At 47.7% G+C, this 20,806-nt stretch overlaps 3 protein-coding genes across 3 annotated transcripts; 1 reads left to right on the forward strand and 2 right to left on the reverse strand.

Moving 5' to 3' along the window:
• Positions 1 to 6,035: 6,035 nt before the first annotated feature.
• On the reverse strand, positions 6,036 to 11,368 carry LOC136450169 (uncharacterized). The gene is made up of 5 exons (XM_066450510.1): positions 11,196 to 11,368; positions 8,897 to 11,029; positions 7,545 to 7,605; positions 7,235 to 7,458; positions 6,036 to 6,561 (listed from the first exon to the last, which is right to left on the reverse strand). The coding sequence occupies exons 2-5, from the start codon at positions 10,945 to 10,947 to the stop codon at positions 6,507 to 6,509; spliced, it is 2,391 nt and encodes a 796-aa protein (XP_066306607.1). The 5' UTR covers positions 10,948 to 11,029; positions 11,196 to 11,368; the 3' UTR covers positions 6,036 to 6,506.
• A 3,175-nt stretch (positions 11,369 to 14,543) lies between these two features.
• On the reverse strand, positions 14,544 to 15,263 carry LOC136454860 (uncharacterized). Its single transcript, XM_066455113.1, has one exon. It carries the CDS (start codon positions 15,261 to 15,263, stop codon positions 14,544 to 14,546), a length of 720 nt encoding a protein of 239 aa, XP_066311210.1.
• Positions 15,264 to 19,156: 3,893 nt separating this feature from the next.
• On the forward strand, positions 19,157 to 20,737 carry LOC136450171 (uncharacterized). Its single transcript, XM_066450513.1, has one exon. It carries the CDS (start codon positions 20,214 to 20,216, stop codon positions 20,610 to 20,612), a length of 399 nt encoding a protein of 132 aa, XP_066306610.1. The 5' UTR covers positions 19,157 to 20,213; the 3' UTR covers positions 20,613 to 20,737.
• Positions 20,738 to 20,806: the final 69 nt, after the last annotated feature.

A 20,806-nucleotide genomic window follows, 5' to 3' on the forward strand; every position in this document is an offset into this window, starting at 1 on the left:
AAAAGTATGCAATGTTTGGCTTTCTTCCATTCACTAGCTCATAAGGTGTCTTCTCCATCATGGGGTGACAATAGAGTCGGTTGCTATAGTAGCAAGTCATGTTGATTGCTTTGGCCCAAAATGAATGACTCACATTGTACTCACTTAACATTGATCTTGCCATATCAATTAAGGTTCTATTCTTTCTTTCAACTAGCCCATTTGATTGAGGAGTATACTTGGCCGAGAATTGATGTCTAATTCCAAATTCATCACATAACTCATCAATTCTAGTGTTCTTGAACTCACTTTCATTGTCACTTCTAACTTTCTTGATTGTTGTTTCAAACTCATTGTGAATACCCTTGACAAAAGATTTGAAAGTTGCAAACACATCACTCTTGTCAACAAGAAAGAACACCCATGTGTATCTAGTGAAATCATCCACAATTACAAATCCATATTTGTTTCCACCAATGCTAGTGTATGTGGTTAATCCAAACAAATTTATGTGCATCAACTCAAATGCCTTAGATGTACTCATCATGCTCTTCTTAGGATGTGTGTTACCAACTTGCTTTCCGGCTTGACATGCACTACATAGCTTATCTTTTTCAAATGTGACATCTTTCAAGCCTCTAACTAAATCATGCTTGATCAACTTGTTCAATTGTTTTATTCCAACATGACCAAGCCTTCTATGCCATAACCAACCCATGCTAGATTTAGTGATCAAACATGTTGTCAATTGAGCTTCTCATGGGCTTCCATTAGCCTCTCATGAGTGGCATTGAGCTCATCAAAAGATTGCTCAAGAAATTTGACTTTCTTGTTCAATTCCTTGCACTCCTTTCTCTTCATCTCAAAGCAAGTATGCACTTGTTCACACATGTCCATGAGCTCCTCCTTGGAGTACTCCTCATCATCATCATCACTCCTACAAGCATCACTTTCACATTCATCATCATCACTCACATCATATTTTACCTTGGTGGGTTTTGCCATGAGGCATGTCGAAGGAGTGTCAAAGATGGAGGGCTTATTGTTGATGGCGATGCTTGCTAGTGCTTTCTTGATAGATTTCTTGCCATCATTACTAGAGTCATCACTATCCGAAGAGCCATCACTATCCTAAGTGACCACATAGCCTCCACCCTTCTTCTTCTTTTGGAAGGTCATTCTCTTCTCATTCTTCTCCCTCTTTTCTTTCTTATCCTTCTTGTGCTTCTTCTTCTTATCCTCATCATTGTCACTATTATAGGGACAATTTGCTACAACGTGATCGAAACTCTTGCAATTGTAGCATCTTCTCATATATTCTTTGCTTTTGGTGTGATCTCTTCTCTTTCTTGCACCATAGCCCTTCTTCTTCATGAATTTTCCCATCTTGCGTACAAAGAGGGCCATAGCTTCATCATCAATATCACTAAAATCACCATCGTCACTTGATTCTTTCTTGGACTTGCCCCTGTTCTTGGATGATGATGAGCTAGCCTTGAATGCTATACTCTTCTTCTTCTTTTCTTCTTCTTCCTTCTTGTCATCCTCCTCCCTTTCCACATGGTATGTCTCTTGGGTCATGATATCACCTAGTACTTGGTTAGGGGTAATCTCCTTCAATCCTCCTCTTATGATAAGCAATCTCAACATCTCAAATCTTAGAGGTAAGCACATCAAGAATCGATGAGAGACATCATCATCCTTGATCTTCTCTCCCAATGCCTTTAAATCATTGACAATCACTTGCAAACGATGGAACATCTCCGGAATGCTCTCATCTTCCTTCATCTTGAAGCTTGCCAATTTATCCTTGAGGATATACAACTTGGCACTCTTCACCGCTGGTGTGCCCTCATATGTTTCCTCCAATCTCTTCCACACCTCATTTGCTCTTTCACAATCCTTGATTTGCTCAAACACCTTAGAATAATGGCATTGTATATTGTGTTGAGAGCCATTGTATTGCATTGCTTGTTGGTCTTATCTTGGTTGGTGGGATCATCGGGATCAATGATAGCATAATCATTCTTAGTCACTTCCCATACTTGATCATTGATTGAACCAAGATATATCCTCATCTTTCTCTTCTAATAATCAGAGCATGTGCCATCAAAGAACGGTAGTTTGCCCCCTACATGGTTGAACACAACTTGAGCCATAATTTGACACCGAGGTTGTTAAGCCTTCAATCAAACGGTGACCATGGCTCTTATACCACTTGAAAGGTCCTAATATGGCTAGAGGAGGGGTGAATAGCCTATTTAAAATTCTACAAATCAACTAGAGCAATTTGATTAGTAAGACAAATAGCGTAATGCAAACTTGCTCTAGCTCTATGAGGGTCGCAAGCCACCTATCCAACAATTCTAGTTGCAATAATTACTAGACATACAACTTGCTATGATACTACTCACTAAGAGCTCTTAAACTTGCTACACTAAAGAGCTCCACTAGATGAACTTAAATAACAAATCAAGCTCTCAATTCTAATTACACTAAAGAGCTTGCCACAACTAGTTTGTAAGAATATAAAAGAGTGAGTAGGGTGATTATATCGCCGTGTAGAGGGATGAACCAATCACAAGATGAAGATGAAATCAATCACCGAGAGAATGCCAAATGGCAAGAGACAACTGATTTTCTCCCGAGGTTCACGTGCTTGCCAACACGCTACGTCCCCGTTGTGTCGACCAACACTTGGTGGTTCGACAGCTAAGAGGTGTTGCACAAACTTCGTCCACACGATTGGACACCGCAAGAACCAAACCACTAGTGAGGTAACTCAATGACACGAGCAATTTACTAGAGTTACCTTTTGGCACTCCGCCGGGGAAGGTACAACTCCCCTCACAATCACCAGAGATGGCCACGAACAATCACCAACTCGTGCCGATCCTCCATCGCTGCACCAAGCCATCTAGGTGATGGCAACCACCAAGAGTAACAAGCGAAATCCGCAGCGCAACACAAATTCCAAGTACCTCTAGATGCAATCACTCAAGCAATGCACTTGGATTGTCTCCCAATCTCACAAAGATGATGAATCAATGATGGAGATGAGTGAGAGGACTTTGGCTAAGCTCACAAGGTTGCTATGTCAATGAAAATGTGCAAGAGAATGAGCTTTAGCCGGCCATGGGGCTTAAATAGAAGCCCCCATGAAATAGAGCCGTTGTACCCCTTCACTGGGCACTGATCGGGGTGATCGGACGCTCCGGTCATATCGACCGGACACTGGACCCAGCGTTTGGTCGCCCGATGCCAGCCACATGTCAATCTTCATTTAACTGTGACCGCCAGATCCTAAATGCATGTGCAATGAATTAGAGCATCTAGTGGCACTTTGATAACCGCATTTCGATACGAGTTTCACTCCTCTTAATAGTACGGCTATCTATCCTAAATGTGATCACACTCACTAAGTGTCTTGATCACTAAAACAAAATGGCTCCTACATTTTATACCTTTGCCTTGAGCCTTTTGTTTTTCTCTTTCTTCTTTTCCAAGTTCAAGCCTTTGATCATAACCTTGCCATCACCATTGTCATGATCTTCGTCATTGCTTCATTACTTAGAATAGTGCTACCTATCTTATGATCACTTTGATAAACTAGGTTAGCACTTAAGGTTTCATCAATTAACCAAAACCAAACTAGAGCTTTCACACTGCCGTGACTTATCTGACCGTTGGGAACTGGGGAGGTATTTATTCCTCTTCCTCTTTCTCACAATGGTCTTCTTCTTCGTCCAGCCTTTCAGACCGACGAAAAAGTTGCTCAGTGCTCACTCTCTCTCCTCCATTGGTGCATTCGAGCTCTCAAGCTTTCCTCTTGATTTCCACATCATTCCTCGAGAGAAAAAGGCTCCAAACTCGACTAGAGAGCAAATCCACTGATTTCCCAACTCTAAAGAGCACTTGGTTCATGTTTTGGTCGGCGATTGTGTTTGTTACTCTTCGAGCTTGGCTCCTAGCCGGCTAGAGCATCGCCCGTGGAGCTTGCCAACTTGTGTGGCGGCCCCGGGAGGTTTGTAACCATCTCTTGAAGATAGTAAACTCACCCCTCATCTCAAGAGTTGAGTCTCTTGACTTGAGAACGAGGAAGGGTTGCAAAGCCCTAAGCCTTAGTGGCTAACCTCAACAACGTGGACTTAGGCAAGTCTTAGTGGGGAGATGAACCACGGGATAAAACATTATGTCACAGTGTGCTTCATTTACTTCACTTGCATTTCATATTGTTGTTGAGGTGATTTCTAGGGTTCGTGGCCGATCTACTTGTATGTGCTTCTCCTACAATCTTTAGTTGTCGATCTGTGGTCTATACACCTGTAGGAAGCTCAGTAATTTCTCCAACCTAGCTTTCGATTTATAGATTTTGAACTGTGGTTTGAAGTTGTTTGCAGGTGTGGCAGTGCTGCTCTTCTGGCCCGACTGTGCCGCAGGGTTGGAGCGGCAGTGCCGTAGGTCGAAATTGACACTTGTTCAAATTTTGTTTTAACAGGCCTATTCACCCCCTTCCCCCTCTAGGCTATAACCATAGATCCTACAAATGTGCAATTTTAAAGTACTGGGAACTAAATGAGAAATCAAGACAAGTTCGAAGATGACAGTGAAATTTACTTATTTTAATAATAGTTTTTGTGGAAACAGGAGAGATTTACCTCTACCGATCATATATATTATAAAAAAAAAACATGAAAGACACAAGAGTTATTAGAACAAAAAAGTCAAGAATTTAAGTAGGGGCCTCCCCTCAAAAATAGTCAAGAATAAAATTAAAGAGATTACACAAAGTTCTTTAGCCATTTACTAATGAGTGGTTAATACTGCTTTTTGGCTCGGTGTAGCACGAGATCGAACTAATTTTAATAATATTGAATTGATAAAGGTTTTCTTTATGAAAGGGATCCTATGTAAAACCCTACCGATGTATGGGATTGTACAAGAAATAGAGAACTCTCACGGAGGAGTAGGATACACAGGAGACCTGTGTCCAGCATCCTTTAAAGTTTTGTCCTTTGATCGCCTACGGAGTGTGGCACGTGTGTGTGTTTTGGCGAATGGGAGTGTGACACTACTTTAGACTGCACACCGCGAATGCTGCTGCTGATTCATCCGTGGAAGTATCATGCACGACTTTGTTCGCGATCGAAAGTTTTTATTATAGACAAAAGATGTAGATCGATAGTTTTATAATAAAAAAATGACAAAAGATGAGCAGAACATGCCAAGAAGAATCCCTGCAAAGCGACAATGGGGCGCATATTTCCACCGGATTTGACCCTGGCCGTAGATTCGGTATGATTGGCACTTTAGCAGCGCTGTGTACTGGAAATCTGCAACAGCTCGGCGTACCTATCGGAGGGGGCAATGCTAACGCTTTCGAGTCTGTCCGCACTACCTGCGTGCCGCTGATAGTGCAGCCATGGAAGAAACGGCGATGCCATGTTTCCTGCCGATAATCTTCTTTAAACACAGAGATGTAACTCGCTGGATCGGTAAGAACCGCACTTGGATTGTAGTATGACTTATCGAGGCGCTGCAAGGTGAGATCGCTGATCAGCGTTGGATCTGCGTCGAAACTGAGGCCGAGTATTCCTACGGAAAATCCCCTACCAGCAATGCTGGTTGCTTCACAGCACAGGAATGACAGCTATCTTAGTGGGGGGCAGAGGCTTATCAGGAGAGTTAGAAAGATCAGCCCGACTCAATCAGTGCAAGTACAGCAGATGGCTCCCAACTCCAGCATCCAGACCAGCAGCAATTATCACCAGGCACCAGTGTACTTGCATAACTGTATTGTCGCCGAGTCAACAGGAACTAAACATCAGTCACCTGTAACGCTCTCAAGACACTGGTTCTTCATGCCAAGGGAGACATTCATGTGACGCGAGCTATTAAACTTACTGGTGTATACCGTGCCTGCGCAACTCCACGGCCATGCCCGTGGTTTTTTAAAACTGTACTTCGGTAGACATCAGATTGACAACTGCACCCATCAGATTTGAACAAAGTATACGGGTGTTTCAGGCTTCAAAATAAGACTAACAGGGTTCAGGAGAGCCGAAAGCCAACCATATCGGCAAGAGTTTCAAGAATCAAGAGCACGTATATACATACAAATGTTAGGGGAAGCATAGCTCTACCAATATATTACAAGCCGACAATTGCTCATACATCTAGCAATACTTCTGTGCCTGTGATGGGGCAATGTACCAATAACACATTTAAGGAATAGCATGTACAGGCTGAGCAGTGAAGTTAAGGACTGCCTGATAGACTAAAGTAATGGAATTAGCAGGAGGGATACTATTGGTAGTTAAGTCATTAGACCACATTGTCTTGGCTTCTTGAGTGCCACCCTTCGCTTCACACCAAGGATCTTAAGTACTGCTTGTAGAGCTCCAGTCCAATTCAGAGAAATATATGAGATTTAATATCACAATCCGCAGAAATCATAGGTTTGGCGCCCCATGGTCAGCTTTGAAGAGTGTATTATTAGCAAAGCCAAGACCCTGTACTGGAACCAGCTATCTAAACTCTTCAGGGACGTGCATGCCAAAACCACGCTTCAACTTCTCGATCCTATTCAATAACAAGTAGATAACTGTAAGTATATGATCATATTGGAATAGTCAGAGCTAGAAAAGCATGCATGCGCTGGAAGTTAAATAGTAGGATGCATGCCCTCAGAAAATTAATGACACAACTGCTTTGATGATTCTGGACTGGTTGATAGTTACACAGTGCACAGATGCTACAGGAACATAGGTAGAAAGATATTGGCTTTGAAGTACAAGGCCACTTGCATAAATTGGGAAGGTAGGGCAGATTCACATCTACAGTGGATTTGATATTTCACTTGTGGTGCTGGGTTTGGTAATTTGTAAGAATAGCTCCACACTGGTTCTTTTGTTTTATGAGGAAACCCCAAAACAGTTTCGGGGGGCACGGTTTAAATATGGATCAGCATGCCCTTTGTGGTCCAACAATTCTAACCTGCAAAGAATTCATAAGATAACTAGGAATATATACAGAGAAGCCCATTGTTTTAAGGGTGGTTGAAGACTTGAAGGACAGGTTAAATGGAGTGTTTTTCTAGTGACATTGAAATGGAGATTCAACATGGATGGAATCCTATGGGAGGGTAAGATTGGGAGCTTGTCATTAGATCTATCTGGCAGTTCTAGGTAAGAGTGCAACACAAAACTAAAACATAATTTTTGAAATAGCATGCATAAAATGTAAAGAAACTTACGTGGGAGCAAGTTTTCCAAGACTGCGTAGTTTTTTCCCAGTTGCTTCATCAATTACATTTCCTGACATCTCAATAGAATATGACTTTCCAGATGTCCGTGGTAGTCCTCTTCCTACAAGTAAATCTAGATCTCTTTGATGCAGTTCTCTGCCATTGACAAAAACACCAGTATCCCCACCGGCGCAATTTCTGGCCATCGGATAATTAAATTCTCTAATAAATGGCTGTAAAACAACAAGAGTATTCATGAGAAAAGAAAACTAGAGCAGTAGAACATTCTTATGTAGAAACTAGAAAGAAATCATCTTACAGGTACAATGCCAATACATTCTCGTCCCATGACACCCCAAAAACCAGCACGGTAGTCGTACCTAAGTTATCAACAGAAGAAAGAGAGATGTAACATTTAACATTTTCTCAAACAAAAAGGAATCCCAAAAACACAGTAACAGAATCTAATTATACAGCAGTACCAGTGCATGCTTCAGATTGACATACAACCAGTGCATTTCATTATCCATGCCAAAATAATTCTCTAGCCAAGCTAAAAAAGCATATTCAAAAAGCTACAGGTACTAAACATCCATCCAATAGTTAAGTGAACTGTGTCACAGTTGATGCAACCTAAAGGTAAGAAGCTCAGCAGGCTTACACAGCTGCACAGAATATATTTAAAATAAGTCGTGACTACTAGCAAATATAATTTCAGCTAGATAAATATAAGATAACAGTTAACAGATCAAAGGATGAAATATACCCAAAGACTTAGCCTTAGATAGGAGTGCTTGGAAAACAGCTATTCACGTGCCTGGACCTTGATTGCTTCTGCTGGGTTTCAACTCGAGCCTACCCCAACTTGTTTGGGACTTAAAGGCTTTGTTGTTGTTGTTGTTAACAGATCAAAGAATGGTCCTGACTATATAATTGCATTGCAGGAGGTAATACAATGACACCAGGAAGAGTAGAGATTGCATCCAAGCGAACATTTGCATGCTTGGTGACAGAAAGCAATGATGTGCTAATGCCATCAACTCGTACATCCTTGGCATAAGGGAGCAATATGCAAGTTCTATGATGTATTGCATTGAGCTACAGGCATTTAGGCCTTGTTTGGATGCGCATGTATTCATCTCAATCCACGTGTTGAGGCGGATTGGAGTGGAATTGAACTAAGTTACATTCCATTCCACTCCAACACATGTGGATTGAAGTGGATACACATGCATCCAAACAAGGCTTTAGTGGGAGCACTACCACACTAGCAACACCAAACAGGAATGAAATTTCTGCAGTGCTATGATCCTTTGGCAGCAAGCAGGGAGGCAAAATTCTGTCTAGAGATCAAATATTCAAATATGAAAAATGAGCTGATTGCTAAAAACTGAGCTTATTGCTTTAGAAAGTAGAATCAAGATCAATATCAGGCACATCCACACAAAGACATGGGAAAGAATCCCAAAGGAGAACTCTTGGAGATGCTCTATAGAACTAAATGTTCATAATATCTCCTTCTCATGTCCATCATGATTTTCTGTCAAATCGGATTTTGATGGTGATGTGTTTTTGCTTCTCCTCACTATGAATCAACACCATTACAGAATAGAATAAACTAGTGCATGTGATGCAAACTGTAAATCAATAAAATACTACAACAACACTTACCAATATGAACCTGGGTCAACAGGACCAGCTTTCTTCTCTGCCTTCTTAAGGGCTCTTTCAGAGATTGGATGACCATTAATTGAAACCTTAACACTGTCCATGGACTTATTTAATAAAGAAAGGTCCTTGAAACCCTTCTTCAAGAAACCAGCAAAAAAGGATGAATCCCCACTCTTACCGGTTGAGGACTGATCTTCATCTAACCCAGCCTCTGATGAACCACGAGAAAACCCAGAATTTGTCCACTCATTAATTGATGAACAACTCCCTGATTGGGAATTGGCATCTTCAATAAATGGCTGCTGCAGTTTCCCGTTATCTTCTTCAATTTTCAGCTCTTCATGTATCTCACTTATGCTTCCAGTTTCTGTGACATCTTTATTATTTTCATCACAATTGTTGCTAACGCTCTCAGCTCCAAGAACACAATTTTCATCTCCTTTGACCTTTGGCTCATATTTGTTGCATGTGTCCTCACCTCCAGGGCTGCTATTGTCATCTTTAATATTCATAAACTCATACTTTTCACTTCCAGCTACTAGACTACTAGCGTCATCTTCTCCACTATTCTGCTCATATGTCTTACTACTATCTTCAATGTTGCAACAGTTATCTTCCTTGCTCTTCTGTTCATAATTTCTGCATGAGCTTTCATCTTCAGTGGCATCTTTGTCATCTTCATTGCTCTCCTGTTTGCTTCTTGTACTAATGCCCCCATCATACTCATCATTAACATCATATTCTCCTTTGCAAGTTAGGGCTGGTATGTAAGGCATGCCTTGATCATCCTCATTGTTACCTTTTTCTTGTGCGCACAATGGGTCAACAAGTTTGTCCTCTAAAGCTGGAGATCGTGGGCTAAGTGAACCATCTACAGAAGGCTCCACCTTGCAGTCTGCGTCCCTCTCGCACAATATATCCTTTGGGCTACCAATGTCTACAGACCTACTTGGAGAGAAAGAGAGACCCTCAGCTTTTGATTGAATGCTTCTAGTTGACCCACACTCTTTGTCAATCCGGTCATTGCTCATGGTTGAAGAAAGTGAATTATCATCAGTGAAATAAATGTTGTTTTGCATGTTGCTATGATCATTCGAATTGTAGAACATAGAATTGAAATCCTCATGGCGTTGATGGACAGGATCTCGTCTCATCTGGTCACTTGAGCTTTGCTCCATTTCAGGCACATATAAGGATGACGATGGTGCAAAGGGAATACCATTTTCTTCCTCGTGCTTCAAAGTAATTATCTGACAACAAGACCCACACTGAAACCGATTCTGATTCTGCTTCCTCCCTATGCATTTTTCCATAGGCACCTGCAGTAGTTTATAACATGAACTGCATACAGAGAAAGGTGTGGCACCATCCACTGGACGGCAGATATGTTCTGCCTTCTTCCTGAAGTACTCTGCCCTCCTCTTCGATACAGACCGATGAGAGTAAAGTGATGATGCCACAGACCTCCGATCATAATCAGATGACACAGATGGCGACCTCTGGAACCGGTTTGATTCATGCTGCCCGGCAAAGTATCTCGCCATTGGGATGTTCTCCTCTTGCGGCAAAGCCCTCTGCCCATGCAGGCAGTGCGGACAGGCACACCCATAGTGATGGTAGCTCCCAGGCCCCATCCCGCCGTTCTCCCACTGCCTCCCAGGGTACTGGCGGTAGTGCCCACTAGACTGCCTCACATACCTATCCCCATGTTCAGGGCGCTGCGGTGCGTATGGGCTTGGCGGTGGCAAGCCAGGCCCATACCGCCCGCCATAGCGGGAGCGGTGGTGGTACCCCGGCAGAGGCGGTGGCTCAAGATGCTCGGGGAGCATGGAGACCGCACGGCGGCTGACCCTGCGGTGCTCCCGCGGCTGGCCGACGACGTTGCAGGAGCGCGTGATCTGGTCCCTGAGCTCGTCCAGCTTGCGCAGCAGCTCGACGGGGTCCTGCTGCAGCGCGGCCCAGTCCGCGCCGGCCCTCGGGTCGCTGCATTGCGGCCGCTCCTCGGCCCCAATCATCCGCCTGTACTTCATCTCCTTGAGATCGCTCCCCATGGTGAGCGCCGCCTCCCCGCCGAGGCGAGGCTGCTCCGACCTCCCACTTTTCCCCACCGGATCGGCAGGCACTGGCGATATCCTGCACGAAGTTGCGCGATGCGGAGCGAAATTTGTAGGATGTTAGAGCGGTGAACGAGCAGATCAGAGGGGCCCCGAGGGGGCCGTGGGGAATGGAGTAAGATCTGTCGGTTTTGTACGACAGAGAGAGAGAGAGAGAGAGAGGCGGGGGATGCGACGGCTCTTACCTTGAGACGGAGCTCGCTGCGGTGAGGCTACGGCGCGGGGGCGTGGCGGCGCCGCCGGTTCTCCATTAGGGTTTCGTCCCGCGGGTCGAGGAGGCCGCCATGAGAGAGAGATTGAGAGAGGGAGAGAGCAGAGTACTGTCGGGGAGCGGCGGCAGTGTCTGCGTTGTAACGGAGACGATGAGGGAGCCAAGTGAAACAACCTTTTTATATAGCCGCGGGCTCCCCAGGGACCTTTTCGCGATATCTAGGTTCCCAGAGGGCTGGGCCCGGGCGCCGCGGAGTTACGTGGGGATGTGGTCCGCCCTTTTGGAACGATCTGGCCGCGCTGCTGACGTGAGGGGTCAAAGACGCGGGCCCGCCTGGAGGCGAGCGCCCAGGGTGGGCCCGCCACGGGCGCACAGCTGGCGCCTGGCGGGGGCGGCTTCGGTTTCTTCTTCTCCGATACTCGCCTAAGGGCCTGTTCGGTTAAGCTGAAATCTGATCAGGAATAATTTCGGTTGACGACGTCTATTTAAATTAGAATACGAATCCAGCCAGAAATATTTTCAGGGACTCGTTCCCCTTCAACCGAACGGCCCCTAAACCAGCCCGGTCTGTTGGTCGGTTTGTGTGCTGATTTAGGCTGGCTGGTGCTGGTTTATTATGAGAAGAAAATACTGTTGGCTGGTTGGTTTGGGCTGGCTGAAACCAACAAGCAAACAGGCTGTTTATAAAATTAATTATAGAGTATTAAATATAAATTAATTATGTGGGTGGTTATTGCTGTCCCATCGGATTGGATGCTCGGATATATTTATAGAGTATTAAATATAAATTAATTATAAAATTAATTATACATTTTACGATTAATTTGTGAGACGAATCTTTTAAATCTAATTAGTCCATGATTGGATAATATGGTACTACAGTAAACATGTGCTAACGATAGATTAATTAGGCTTAATAAATTCGTCTCGTGGAGTATTGACGGATTCTGTAATTTATTTTTTTATTAGTATCCGAACACCCCATATGATACCATTATGTGATACCTTCTAAATTTTAGTCGTCAGATCCCACACCCCTTAAGCATTCCTTCCACGAGAAAAAAACACACTAAAAAATGGTGGGAGTACTTTATTTGTTTATTTATCAACGACTTGCACATCGTATGAACTTGGACGTGGACATGTAGTGTGGTACGGTGATTAGTTCGGTAAAGCTTGCAATTCTCTAAACTTGTTAACGTAAACGTCGTAACGGGACCGGAATTAAATAGGGTTGCTTAGAGGAGGGAATATGGTGTGCAATTGGTTATGGATGAAAGGGACCTGGGCCCTTGCATGTGTTAGTTAGGCGTTGAAGGAGGTATAGTGCTTTTCACAACAGATTGTGTATAAGCTACTGAACATTTAGATAGATTTATACAGGAGTAGTATATATTATTGTAATTAGCTGTATGTATGATGCATGTACCGGATCTGAGGCCAGATTATGGCTCTATGCTCTTGCTCACAGCTTCACATCAGTAGTAAACATACCCATAATAGGAAAAATGACTGAAAATCGATGAGAAAAAATTACATGTATACATACTGAACATCGGAGGATAGTGCATTCGTCTTCAGTTTAAACCTTTTTTTCATTTTTCAACATGATTTTTGCCTCAACTAAATAGTGTCGCAATTTAAAGCGAGTAGTGTAGCCAACATGTTTCATTGGGCCACACGCCCTGTGCCACGGCCTCACGGGAGACCTGACTGCACATGTGCAATGGCATATGCATGCGAGTGGAGCTCGCATGTGAGCCGTTCGACGTGACGTGAGTACCATGGACTTTTATAGCTGTACCGCTGTTTTTCGTGCACACCAGCACCTTACCTCACTTCTAGAACGCCGAATTTTATAGGTGGCAGCGTCTCAGTGAACAAAAGCATTTATGGGCCTGTCTGAATAATATTAATTCCAGCATTTCCTTCATCCCAAGTTACTTACCACACACGACCATCCTAAAAATTTATCAAGCCCTAATGGCTTCTCCGATAATCAGCTCTAGATCTCTAATGGCAAGTTTGGCAAAGCCCCCAATGCAGCTTTCAAGCTGAATCTATTCTCTTAAATAAACTAGAGGGTTGAAAGCTAAAAAATAGCTTGTCTGATTCACTCTACACATACAATGTCACTATATGCATAGATCGATTTATCATAAAGAATCATAGAAAAAAAATTATCAGAGAATCACTTCTCTTAGAAAATCAGGTTTCACGAAAACCTAAGTAGAAGGAGCGCTACCAAACATACCGTAAGATAGAAGAGATCCTTATTTTGGGTGTAATTTTTGTCTGTAGCGTAAGGAATCACTTCTCTTAGAAATATGTATTGAACCTTTTGTTTATAACATTACCCAAAGACGAATAGATCCTTATCTTGGGTGGTGTCATTGGAGATAGCCGCGTGGCGCGATGCGGTTTCTTCGCCGCGCCACCGATTGTCGTTTGCCTGCCTCCGCGCTTGCGCTCGGTGGAGTCGTGGACCGTGGCTCTGTCTTTCACTTGGGCGAGGACTGACACGATAGATAGATAGATTCCAACCAAAAACGGGACAAGAATCTATCGGTCGAGATCAGACACGGAAGAAGACGAGGTGTAAAAGCAGCCTCTACTTGGTTGAATTCTACGTGTCCCAACAGGCAGCAGCCAGCTAGTGTGCACCACACCCACACAGGTCCTCCTGAATCGGTGAAAGGCTGTTGTTTATTGATATACTTGTAGTCCGAAAGACGAAAAGAGGCTTACTATTTTCTTTTACTCCGTATATCTATCTTTTTTTTATGGATTGCTTGCCATTCATTAACTCCTGGTTGGATTATGTGCTCTCATTTTCATGTTACATTCAGGGCGTTTAGTTTGGTGGACGTGCTTTCGCCGTCCCTGTTATTACCGTGTCTCGGTGTCGGTGTCTGTGTGTGTCGATGATCTGATCCACGCCAGCATCCGTCCGCGTCCATCACCTTCGCACCGCCCATCCATTCCTATGCTTCGTACCGCGGAGATGGACTGCATTCAGACGGAGGAGGCGCACGCACGCGGCTTTTACTATGATATGATATATATATATATATATATATGACGCGGCCGAAAGGAGGACTAGGAGGGTACGGCCTCACGGGGACAAGAGAACGCGCCGGACCGACAGGTGGTAGTAGAAGGAGCGGTGCGGTTGCTTTTTCACCTTGCTGCTGTCCTCTCCTCTCGCGTCCCCGTGGCCGTGGTCCGTGGACAGAGTCAATGCTTGTCCGGGCACCGGTGGAACCACTGTCTGGCGCTCTCATCAGCGTCTCCGAATCTCCCCCGATATTGCTCGCCTCCATCAGCATTCAGCAGGAGAGGCTCCCTTTGCAGAGGCCGGCCGGCGGGCGGATGTGTCGGCAGCGGCAAGCCCCAGCCGTGTCATGGTGTCAGTGTCCGCCGGGTAGTACCACGTACGATGTGTTTTGGTTTCACCACGAAGCAACAAATATGCCGAATGAGTATGCAAGTCTCCCACCCGACGGCCTGACCTGACGGCCTCCCACCCGCCGCCGCCGGCGGCGCCGGCCGCCTCCCAGGCGTCGGCGCCCCCTGCCCTCCCCTCCCCCTCCCCCTCCTCCTCCCCCACCTCCTCCCCTATCCTCCCCACCAAGGATGCGGCCGGATCTGGCGTTCTGGCGCCTCCGCGAGATCCGTGGCCGCCCGTGCGGATGCCGGCGTCGGGAACTGCCGCCGCCGCTGCCGACGGCGGATCCGAGCCCATTCCCACTGGATCCGGCGCTTCAGCCCCTTCGCGGCCCTCCACGCTGCCGCAGCCGTCGAGGTCGGGCTCCGCCGCCACTGCATCCACGCCGACGACGATGTCGGGCACCACTGCAGCAGCCACCACCGGCGTCGAGCCCGCCCTTGCGGGATCCACGGCCCCTCCGCGGCCACCTGCGCCGCCGCCGACACTGACCCCGGAGGCAGCCACCGTGACCGCCACTGCAACGGCCGGTCCACCGCCGCCTCCTCCAGTGGGGACCGCGCGAGCGCCTCCCGGGGACGAGGACGCTGCCATGGCAACCACCACGGCCGCGCCGCTGCCGCCCGAGGGGGTCACCTATGACGTTGCGTCCCCTCCACCGCTGGGGATGGATGCGAGCAATACCGCGGCCACGGCCGGGCCCGGGGGTACCGTCACAGCGTCGCTGGGCGCCTCAGGCTCCTCCCTCTCGCTGGCCGCGGCACCGTTCTTCCACGGATGCTCTTCGGGAGGGCGTTCGAAGAGCCGGCGGTGGGCGGACGACGACGACGAGGACACCAATGACGACGAACCCGCGACATACCTGGAGGCCGCTCGTCGCCCGGCGATGCCGGCCTCACAGTCCCCCGTGCGCCACCACACTCGTTCAGCCGCAGCTTTGGGGCGCCGCGGAGCAGGGCCTTTGCGTGGCTGTGCTGCTGCTGAGCGGGGCCGTCAGGGACATGGCCGTAGGCAGAGGAAGCGCAGCCGACCACGCCCGCAGCTGGTGAACGGCTTGCCTGTGCGGCCAGTGGACGGCCGTGTCCCTGCCCGCCAACGCCTCGGCCGTCGTGGACGGATCTCCGCCCCCAACACCGATGGGTGGCGGGAAATTCTCCCCCAGCAGGTCTCTGGATCTAATGCTGCTGCCTCGACGGAGCCGCGCCCCAGCCAGGGGCAACTCCCGCAGGTCAAGAAGATCCCGGCAGAGCTTCACGGCAGATGCTTCAACTGCCTCTCCTACTCGCACCGAGTAGCAACTTGTCGGTTGCCACGGCGTTGCCTGCGCTGTCGTGGATTCGGGCACATCGTCAAGGACTGCAGGCGAAGGACTGCTTCGACCTCGGCGGCGGTGGGTGCCGACCTGCCTCGATATTCTGCTCGCGTCGACCCTATGTGCTCCCAGCACGCGCCGCGCGGCGGTGCGAGGGATACCGCACCGGGGGCCGTGGGGGGCGCCGGTGGGAGACGACGACAACAGCGGCGACGGAAGAATAAGCCGAAGGAGATCGGCACGGGTGCGCCTGACGACCACGCTGACAAGGCACCTACTTATACTGCTGCACTAAGCTTCCCCGAGCCAGATCCGGTGGCGATGGCGCTATGCGCGAGGGCGGGCCCCCCCGCATTGGTCATCTCTTTCGACCCGATGCTGGAGGAGCTCGCCGCCTCGCTCGTCGTGAGCCAGCCAATGAGAGCAGCAACACCTGAGTGTCTGTCTGCTACGACAGCCCCGCAGGAGGTTGAGGCACCAGTGGCGGACACCTGTTCCCCGACGGCGACTGCTCAGTGGACGACAGACCTGTCACTGACGTCGCCAGGGCAGGGGATGGCACAACTCACGCCACCACGAGCGGGAGCACCTGGCGTCGCAGAGGGTTGCACCACCCCCAGCGACGCGACGCCCACACCACGCGAGGCTGCACGACGGCTCGCACGGTTCACTGAGGAGGTGCAGCTCGAGCGAATGCCGCCTCTGATCGCCAGCCCACCCAGGCAGAAGGTGCCAACCAGAGGGCAACCCATGCCAAAGCGGAGCAGACGGATTGCCGCTCAGCCGCTGGCGCACATTCCGATCTGCAAGCGGGGTGAGGTGCTCCTCATGCGGAAGATGGGCTTTGCACCGCCGGCAGGTCCAATCTCATCCGCGTCCAAGAGAGCTTACGACGACTTTTTCGCAAGGAACTGGACGTCGAGCGAAGTGGAAGCACTGGACAAGCTGTTCCCGGCGGCCACTGCTACGATTGGTACAAGGCTCTTCTCGGATGACGGAGCAGAGTCGCGCGGCCATTAGCGGAGACGCACAGCTACGTTAGTTACTGCGCGGCTCGTAGTTCGGTTGTTTACTTTTATGTAATATCCAAGTTTGAAACAGTCTACTAGGCAGGTCCAGTTAAACTGTAAGACCTCCTAGGGCGCTTATTAGAAGCGTGTCGTGTGTATGGTTAAACCCCTTTTCTTCTTAATTAGAATGATACGCAAATCTTTTGCGTATTCGAGAAAAAAACAAATTTGAATTCAATGTGCTAATCAGGTGACATGTGGCTGGCCTTGAAAACCTGGTAGAAAAATATAGTTATTTTGCTGAAACGGTCGATAAATTCAAACAACAGGGCCGAGCGAGCCTACCTAACGTGGCGAGGGAAGTCCAGTGTGTGTGACTGCGCCGTGAGAGAGCAGGCCAGGCCACAGGCACGTCGCTCGCATGCAGGCCTAATGGTAGGCGCGTCGCACGGTGCAGTGTGCAGGCCGTATATTTATTATTACTGTAGCAGGGATGCGATGATGCAGTGCAGTGGCCGTGACGCGACACGTGCTTTGTCGGCTTTGGCCTGATGAGGCACTGGCAGGGATCGAAATTTTAGTCAACGATTGCAGCGCGGTCCAGATGGAGGCGCGCGCGCGCACCACGCACGCAGGTGTTTAGTCAATTGCTTTGGCGGCAGGCTGCAGCCGTAACTGTATTGCAAATACAAAGAGCCGAAGACCATCCCCAACCCCAAGTCAGCAGTCAGACTGTAGTACACATTTATCACTATGTAGCGTCGTGCCGGCTTCAGCGCTTCAACGTCATACCCTCCTCAGACCGGCCGATCAGTCAATCATCACATTTCGTCGGAAATTCAGTGACTTGGTTCGTATTGCAGGCCCAAAACTATTTTAACTTGTATTCCCTCCGCCAGCAAAATGAGTATTATTAAATCAACACAAAATTATATAAAAATGTACGTTAAATTGATTATCTTGAAATATAATATAAACTTAGTCAAAGTTATATTAGTTTGACCTGCACATAATCCATTGTTGCATTTTTTTTATGGACAGAGGGAGTATATAGAATTGTCTGGTAATTTTTTGTAATTGTTCACCAAATTGTTGATGGGATTATTACACCACATTGTGTAGTATACCTTAAGTTAGCCCAAACAGGACTTTGCTGGTTTGCATATAAATGGGAGAAAAAAGTACATACAATATAATTTGACCCCTGCGGTATTCTTGGGGGTAGAACCTACTGCATTTTATACGTAGGGGTATCTTGCAAATGAAGTTGATTTAAGCGAACACGTCCCACCAAAAACCATGTCTACGAAGGGCCAGTCGCCTGAACGGAGTACCAAATACGTCTACTGATTTTCATCCGGTAACAGAAGAGATCTTTATTTATGAGAGAGAGAGAGAGAGAGAGAGAGAGAAGCGATAGAGTAGGTATGAAAGCTGAAATGGAACATCATTTATCGATGCTAGTTTTCAAGGTTATTATCGTATTTTTTGGGAAAAAATTAAAATGAAAATGGTAACGTTAGATGTAATGATAACGGTCCGAACCTGAAATTATTGGCAATATTATACCTTTTTTCTTATCCCATGACCCCAGAGTCTCGTCCTATTCGAACCCATCATCTATTTTACAGTTTACATGTGTGTGGATTTATATGTGTAGTAAAGCATGTTCATTAGTTTAAAAAAGAAGTAAAACATGCTTGAATAGTTGATTCATTATTCGTTAATGATGTGTAGTCGTTTTTTACTCTGCATTTTTCCTAAAAAACGTTGCATTAAAATGGGGGGGGGGGGGGGGGGGGGGGATTATATGCACATTGTAATCGACAGGCTAATAAGACCCCGAAATGTCAGTTACACATGACGCAACAAAACCTATGTGACTGTCATTGAACAGCGCTAATGCTAAACTGACTTACTGACCCGCTCACAGAGAAGACAACTCAGTTTGGACGCACTCGTCTGCATCCAATTTTCAGCCTCGTGTTTACTAGCTCTACATTATCAACTAGACAATTACCGACTAATATAATATCGTTACCGTTTTCGTTTCTGATAATATTATTTTAAATTTCATTTCTATGGAAAACACTGAAAAAAAAACAATTTGCGTCTCTTCCGATCGTTTGGATCTCTAAACCGCGTGGCGATGGAGCTAGATCATTTTTCTTCTCTGTTTTTTCTTTAAAAAAAAAAGAAATGGAGTGTGACTGTGTCTGTGTGCACACTGCACAGGAACCTTTGATTCCGGCGGTCCCAACGCACGAGGGCCCACAGCGTCGCTCCGGTGAGTTGCCCTGCGCTGGGCAGACAGACGCATCGTGGGCCGGTGGCATCCCGAGATCCAGAGGGCCGCGGTGGCAAACCGTGGAGGGAGGCCGGCCCTGTTCACCGCACTTGCAAAACGAAAACCAGCAAAGCGAGCGCGAGCGCGAGCGCATGTGCCGTGTCCCTAGTCCTTACCCATCTCCGTGGACTGGCTGTGCGCGTGCACGCTTTCTCCGCCACGCCGCGTCGGCGTGCGTGCGTGCGCCGTGGTTGGTGGTGGCGTCCCGGCTGGTGGCCGTTGCCGCGTTGTGCCCTGCCGCTGCCGGCCAGCCCCGAAACAAAACGCGCGCACAGTTCGCGTCCCATTCGCGTTGACAGATCAGATCCGCCACTATCTCCTCTGCTCTGTTCCTGCGGATCATCCTCCTCTGCCTCCGTCGACCGTCGTACTTCTCATTTGCGCGATACAGTAATAAACCCGCCACCCCGGCGGATAGCGTACATATACGCTTGCCCCTGTTTGAAGACTTGATCGTTTCCAACCAAAGGGGCCATTGGCGTTGGCCATTGGATTGGAACAGTTTAGATGTCCAAACGGCCTTTGAGTTTGGTGAACAGCTGGTTCTGCCGCACCTTTTTCATTTGACCTAGGCCACAAATTGTTTCTCAGAAAACTGGTGCGTCGTGTTCGCTGGAGTACTAGTTTGGACAGCATACTTGTTTCGTGCCCAGCCTTACCAAAAGTCCAAAACACAGCTAGCGTGACCTGCACACAACTTACGCAGGCAGATTCGATTTTTGGTTGCCGAGAAAATCTCATCAAAAAAATAAATAAATAGAACATAAGAAGCCACAGACAGAAAAGATCAACGCACGGCCATTTCTCCTCCACCGCCCTGCGCATTTGCATCTTCCACCTCCGGCCAGCCAGCAGACTCGATCATAGATAACGTCATGTCTCGGAAGCACCATGAGCTGGAGGGAGCAGGAGGCAGCGACGACCCCAGCGGCAAGGCGGTGTGGGACACCGGGAGCTCCTTGTACGACTCGTACGAGCTGGCCGCCGTGCGCCGGCTCCTCGACAAGCGCCTCCTCGCGGCCGCCGGCGTCCTCCCTCTCCGCGACGACGGGCCACCACCAGCCGCGGGAGGGACGAGGGGCAAGAGCACGCAGGTCGTGCCGGTCAGCAGGGTCCACCACAGGAAGGTGTTCTTCAGGGCGGTGTCCACCTGGGCGGCCCGGGCCCGGCCGAGGCAAGCGCCGCCGCTCGCCTGTGCCTGCGCTGGCATGGTCCACGACCAGAGTGGTGGTGCCGCGGTCGAGCCGGATCTGCCGCCCCACGGTCAACTTTGATCATCCATGTTTTAGTCCATCTGCTTGCATTGGGGCAGCATGTTCTTCGGTTTCTTTTTGTTTTCTCGATTGTTGTGGTTCTACGTGTCAATGCTGTCATGCTCATGCGATTGTTGGTCATGGAGCAACCAAATCTGCATAAAGAGTAGTGAGCCCGGTCTGGCTCCAGATTTGTATGTAAAGCACATGAAAGC

Source organism: Miscanthus floridulus, chromosome 5, assembly GCF_019320115.1.
Source record: "Miscanthus floridulus cultivar M001 chromosome 5, ASM1932011v1, whole genome shotgun sequence".
Taxonomy (NCBI): Eukaryota; Viridiplantae; Streptophyta; class Magnoliopsida; order Poales; family Poaceae; genus Miscanthus; species Miscanthus floridulus.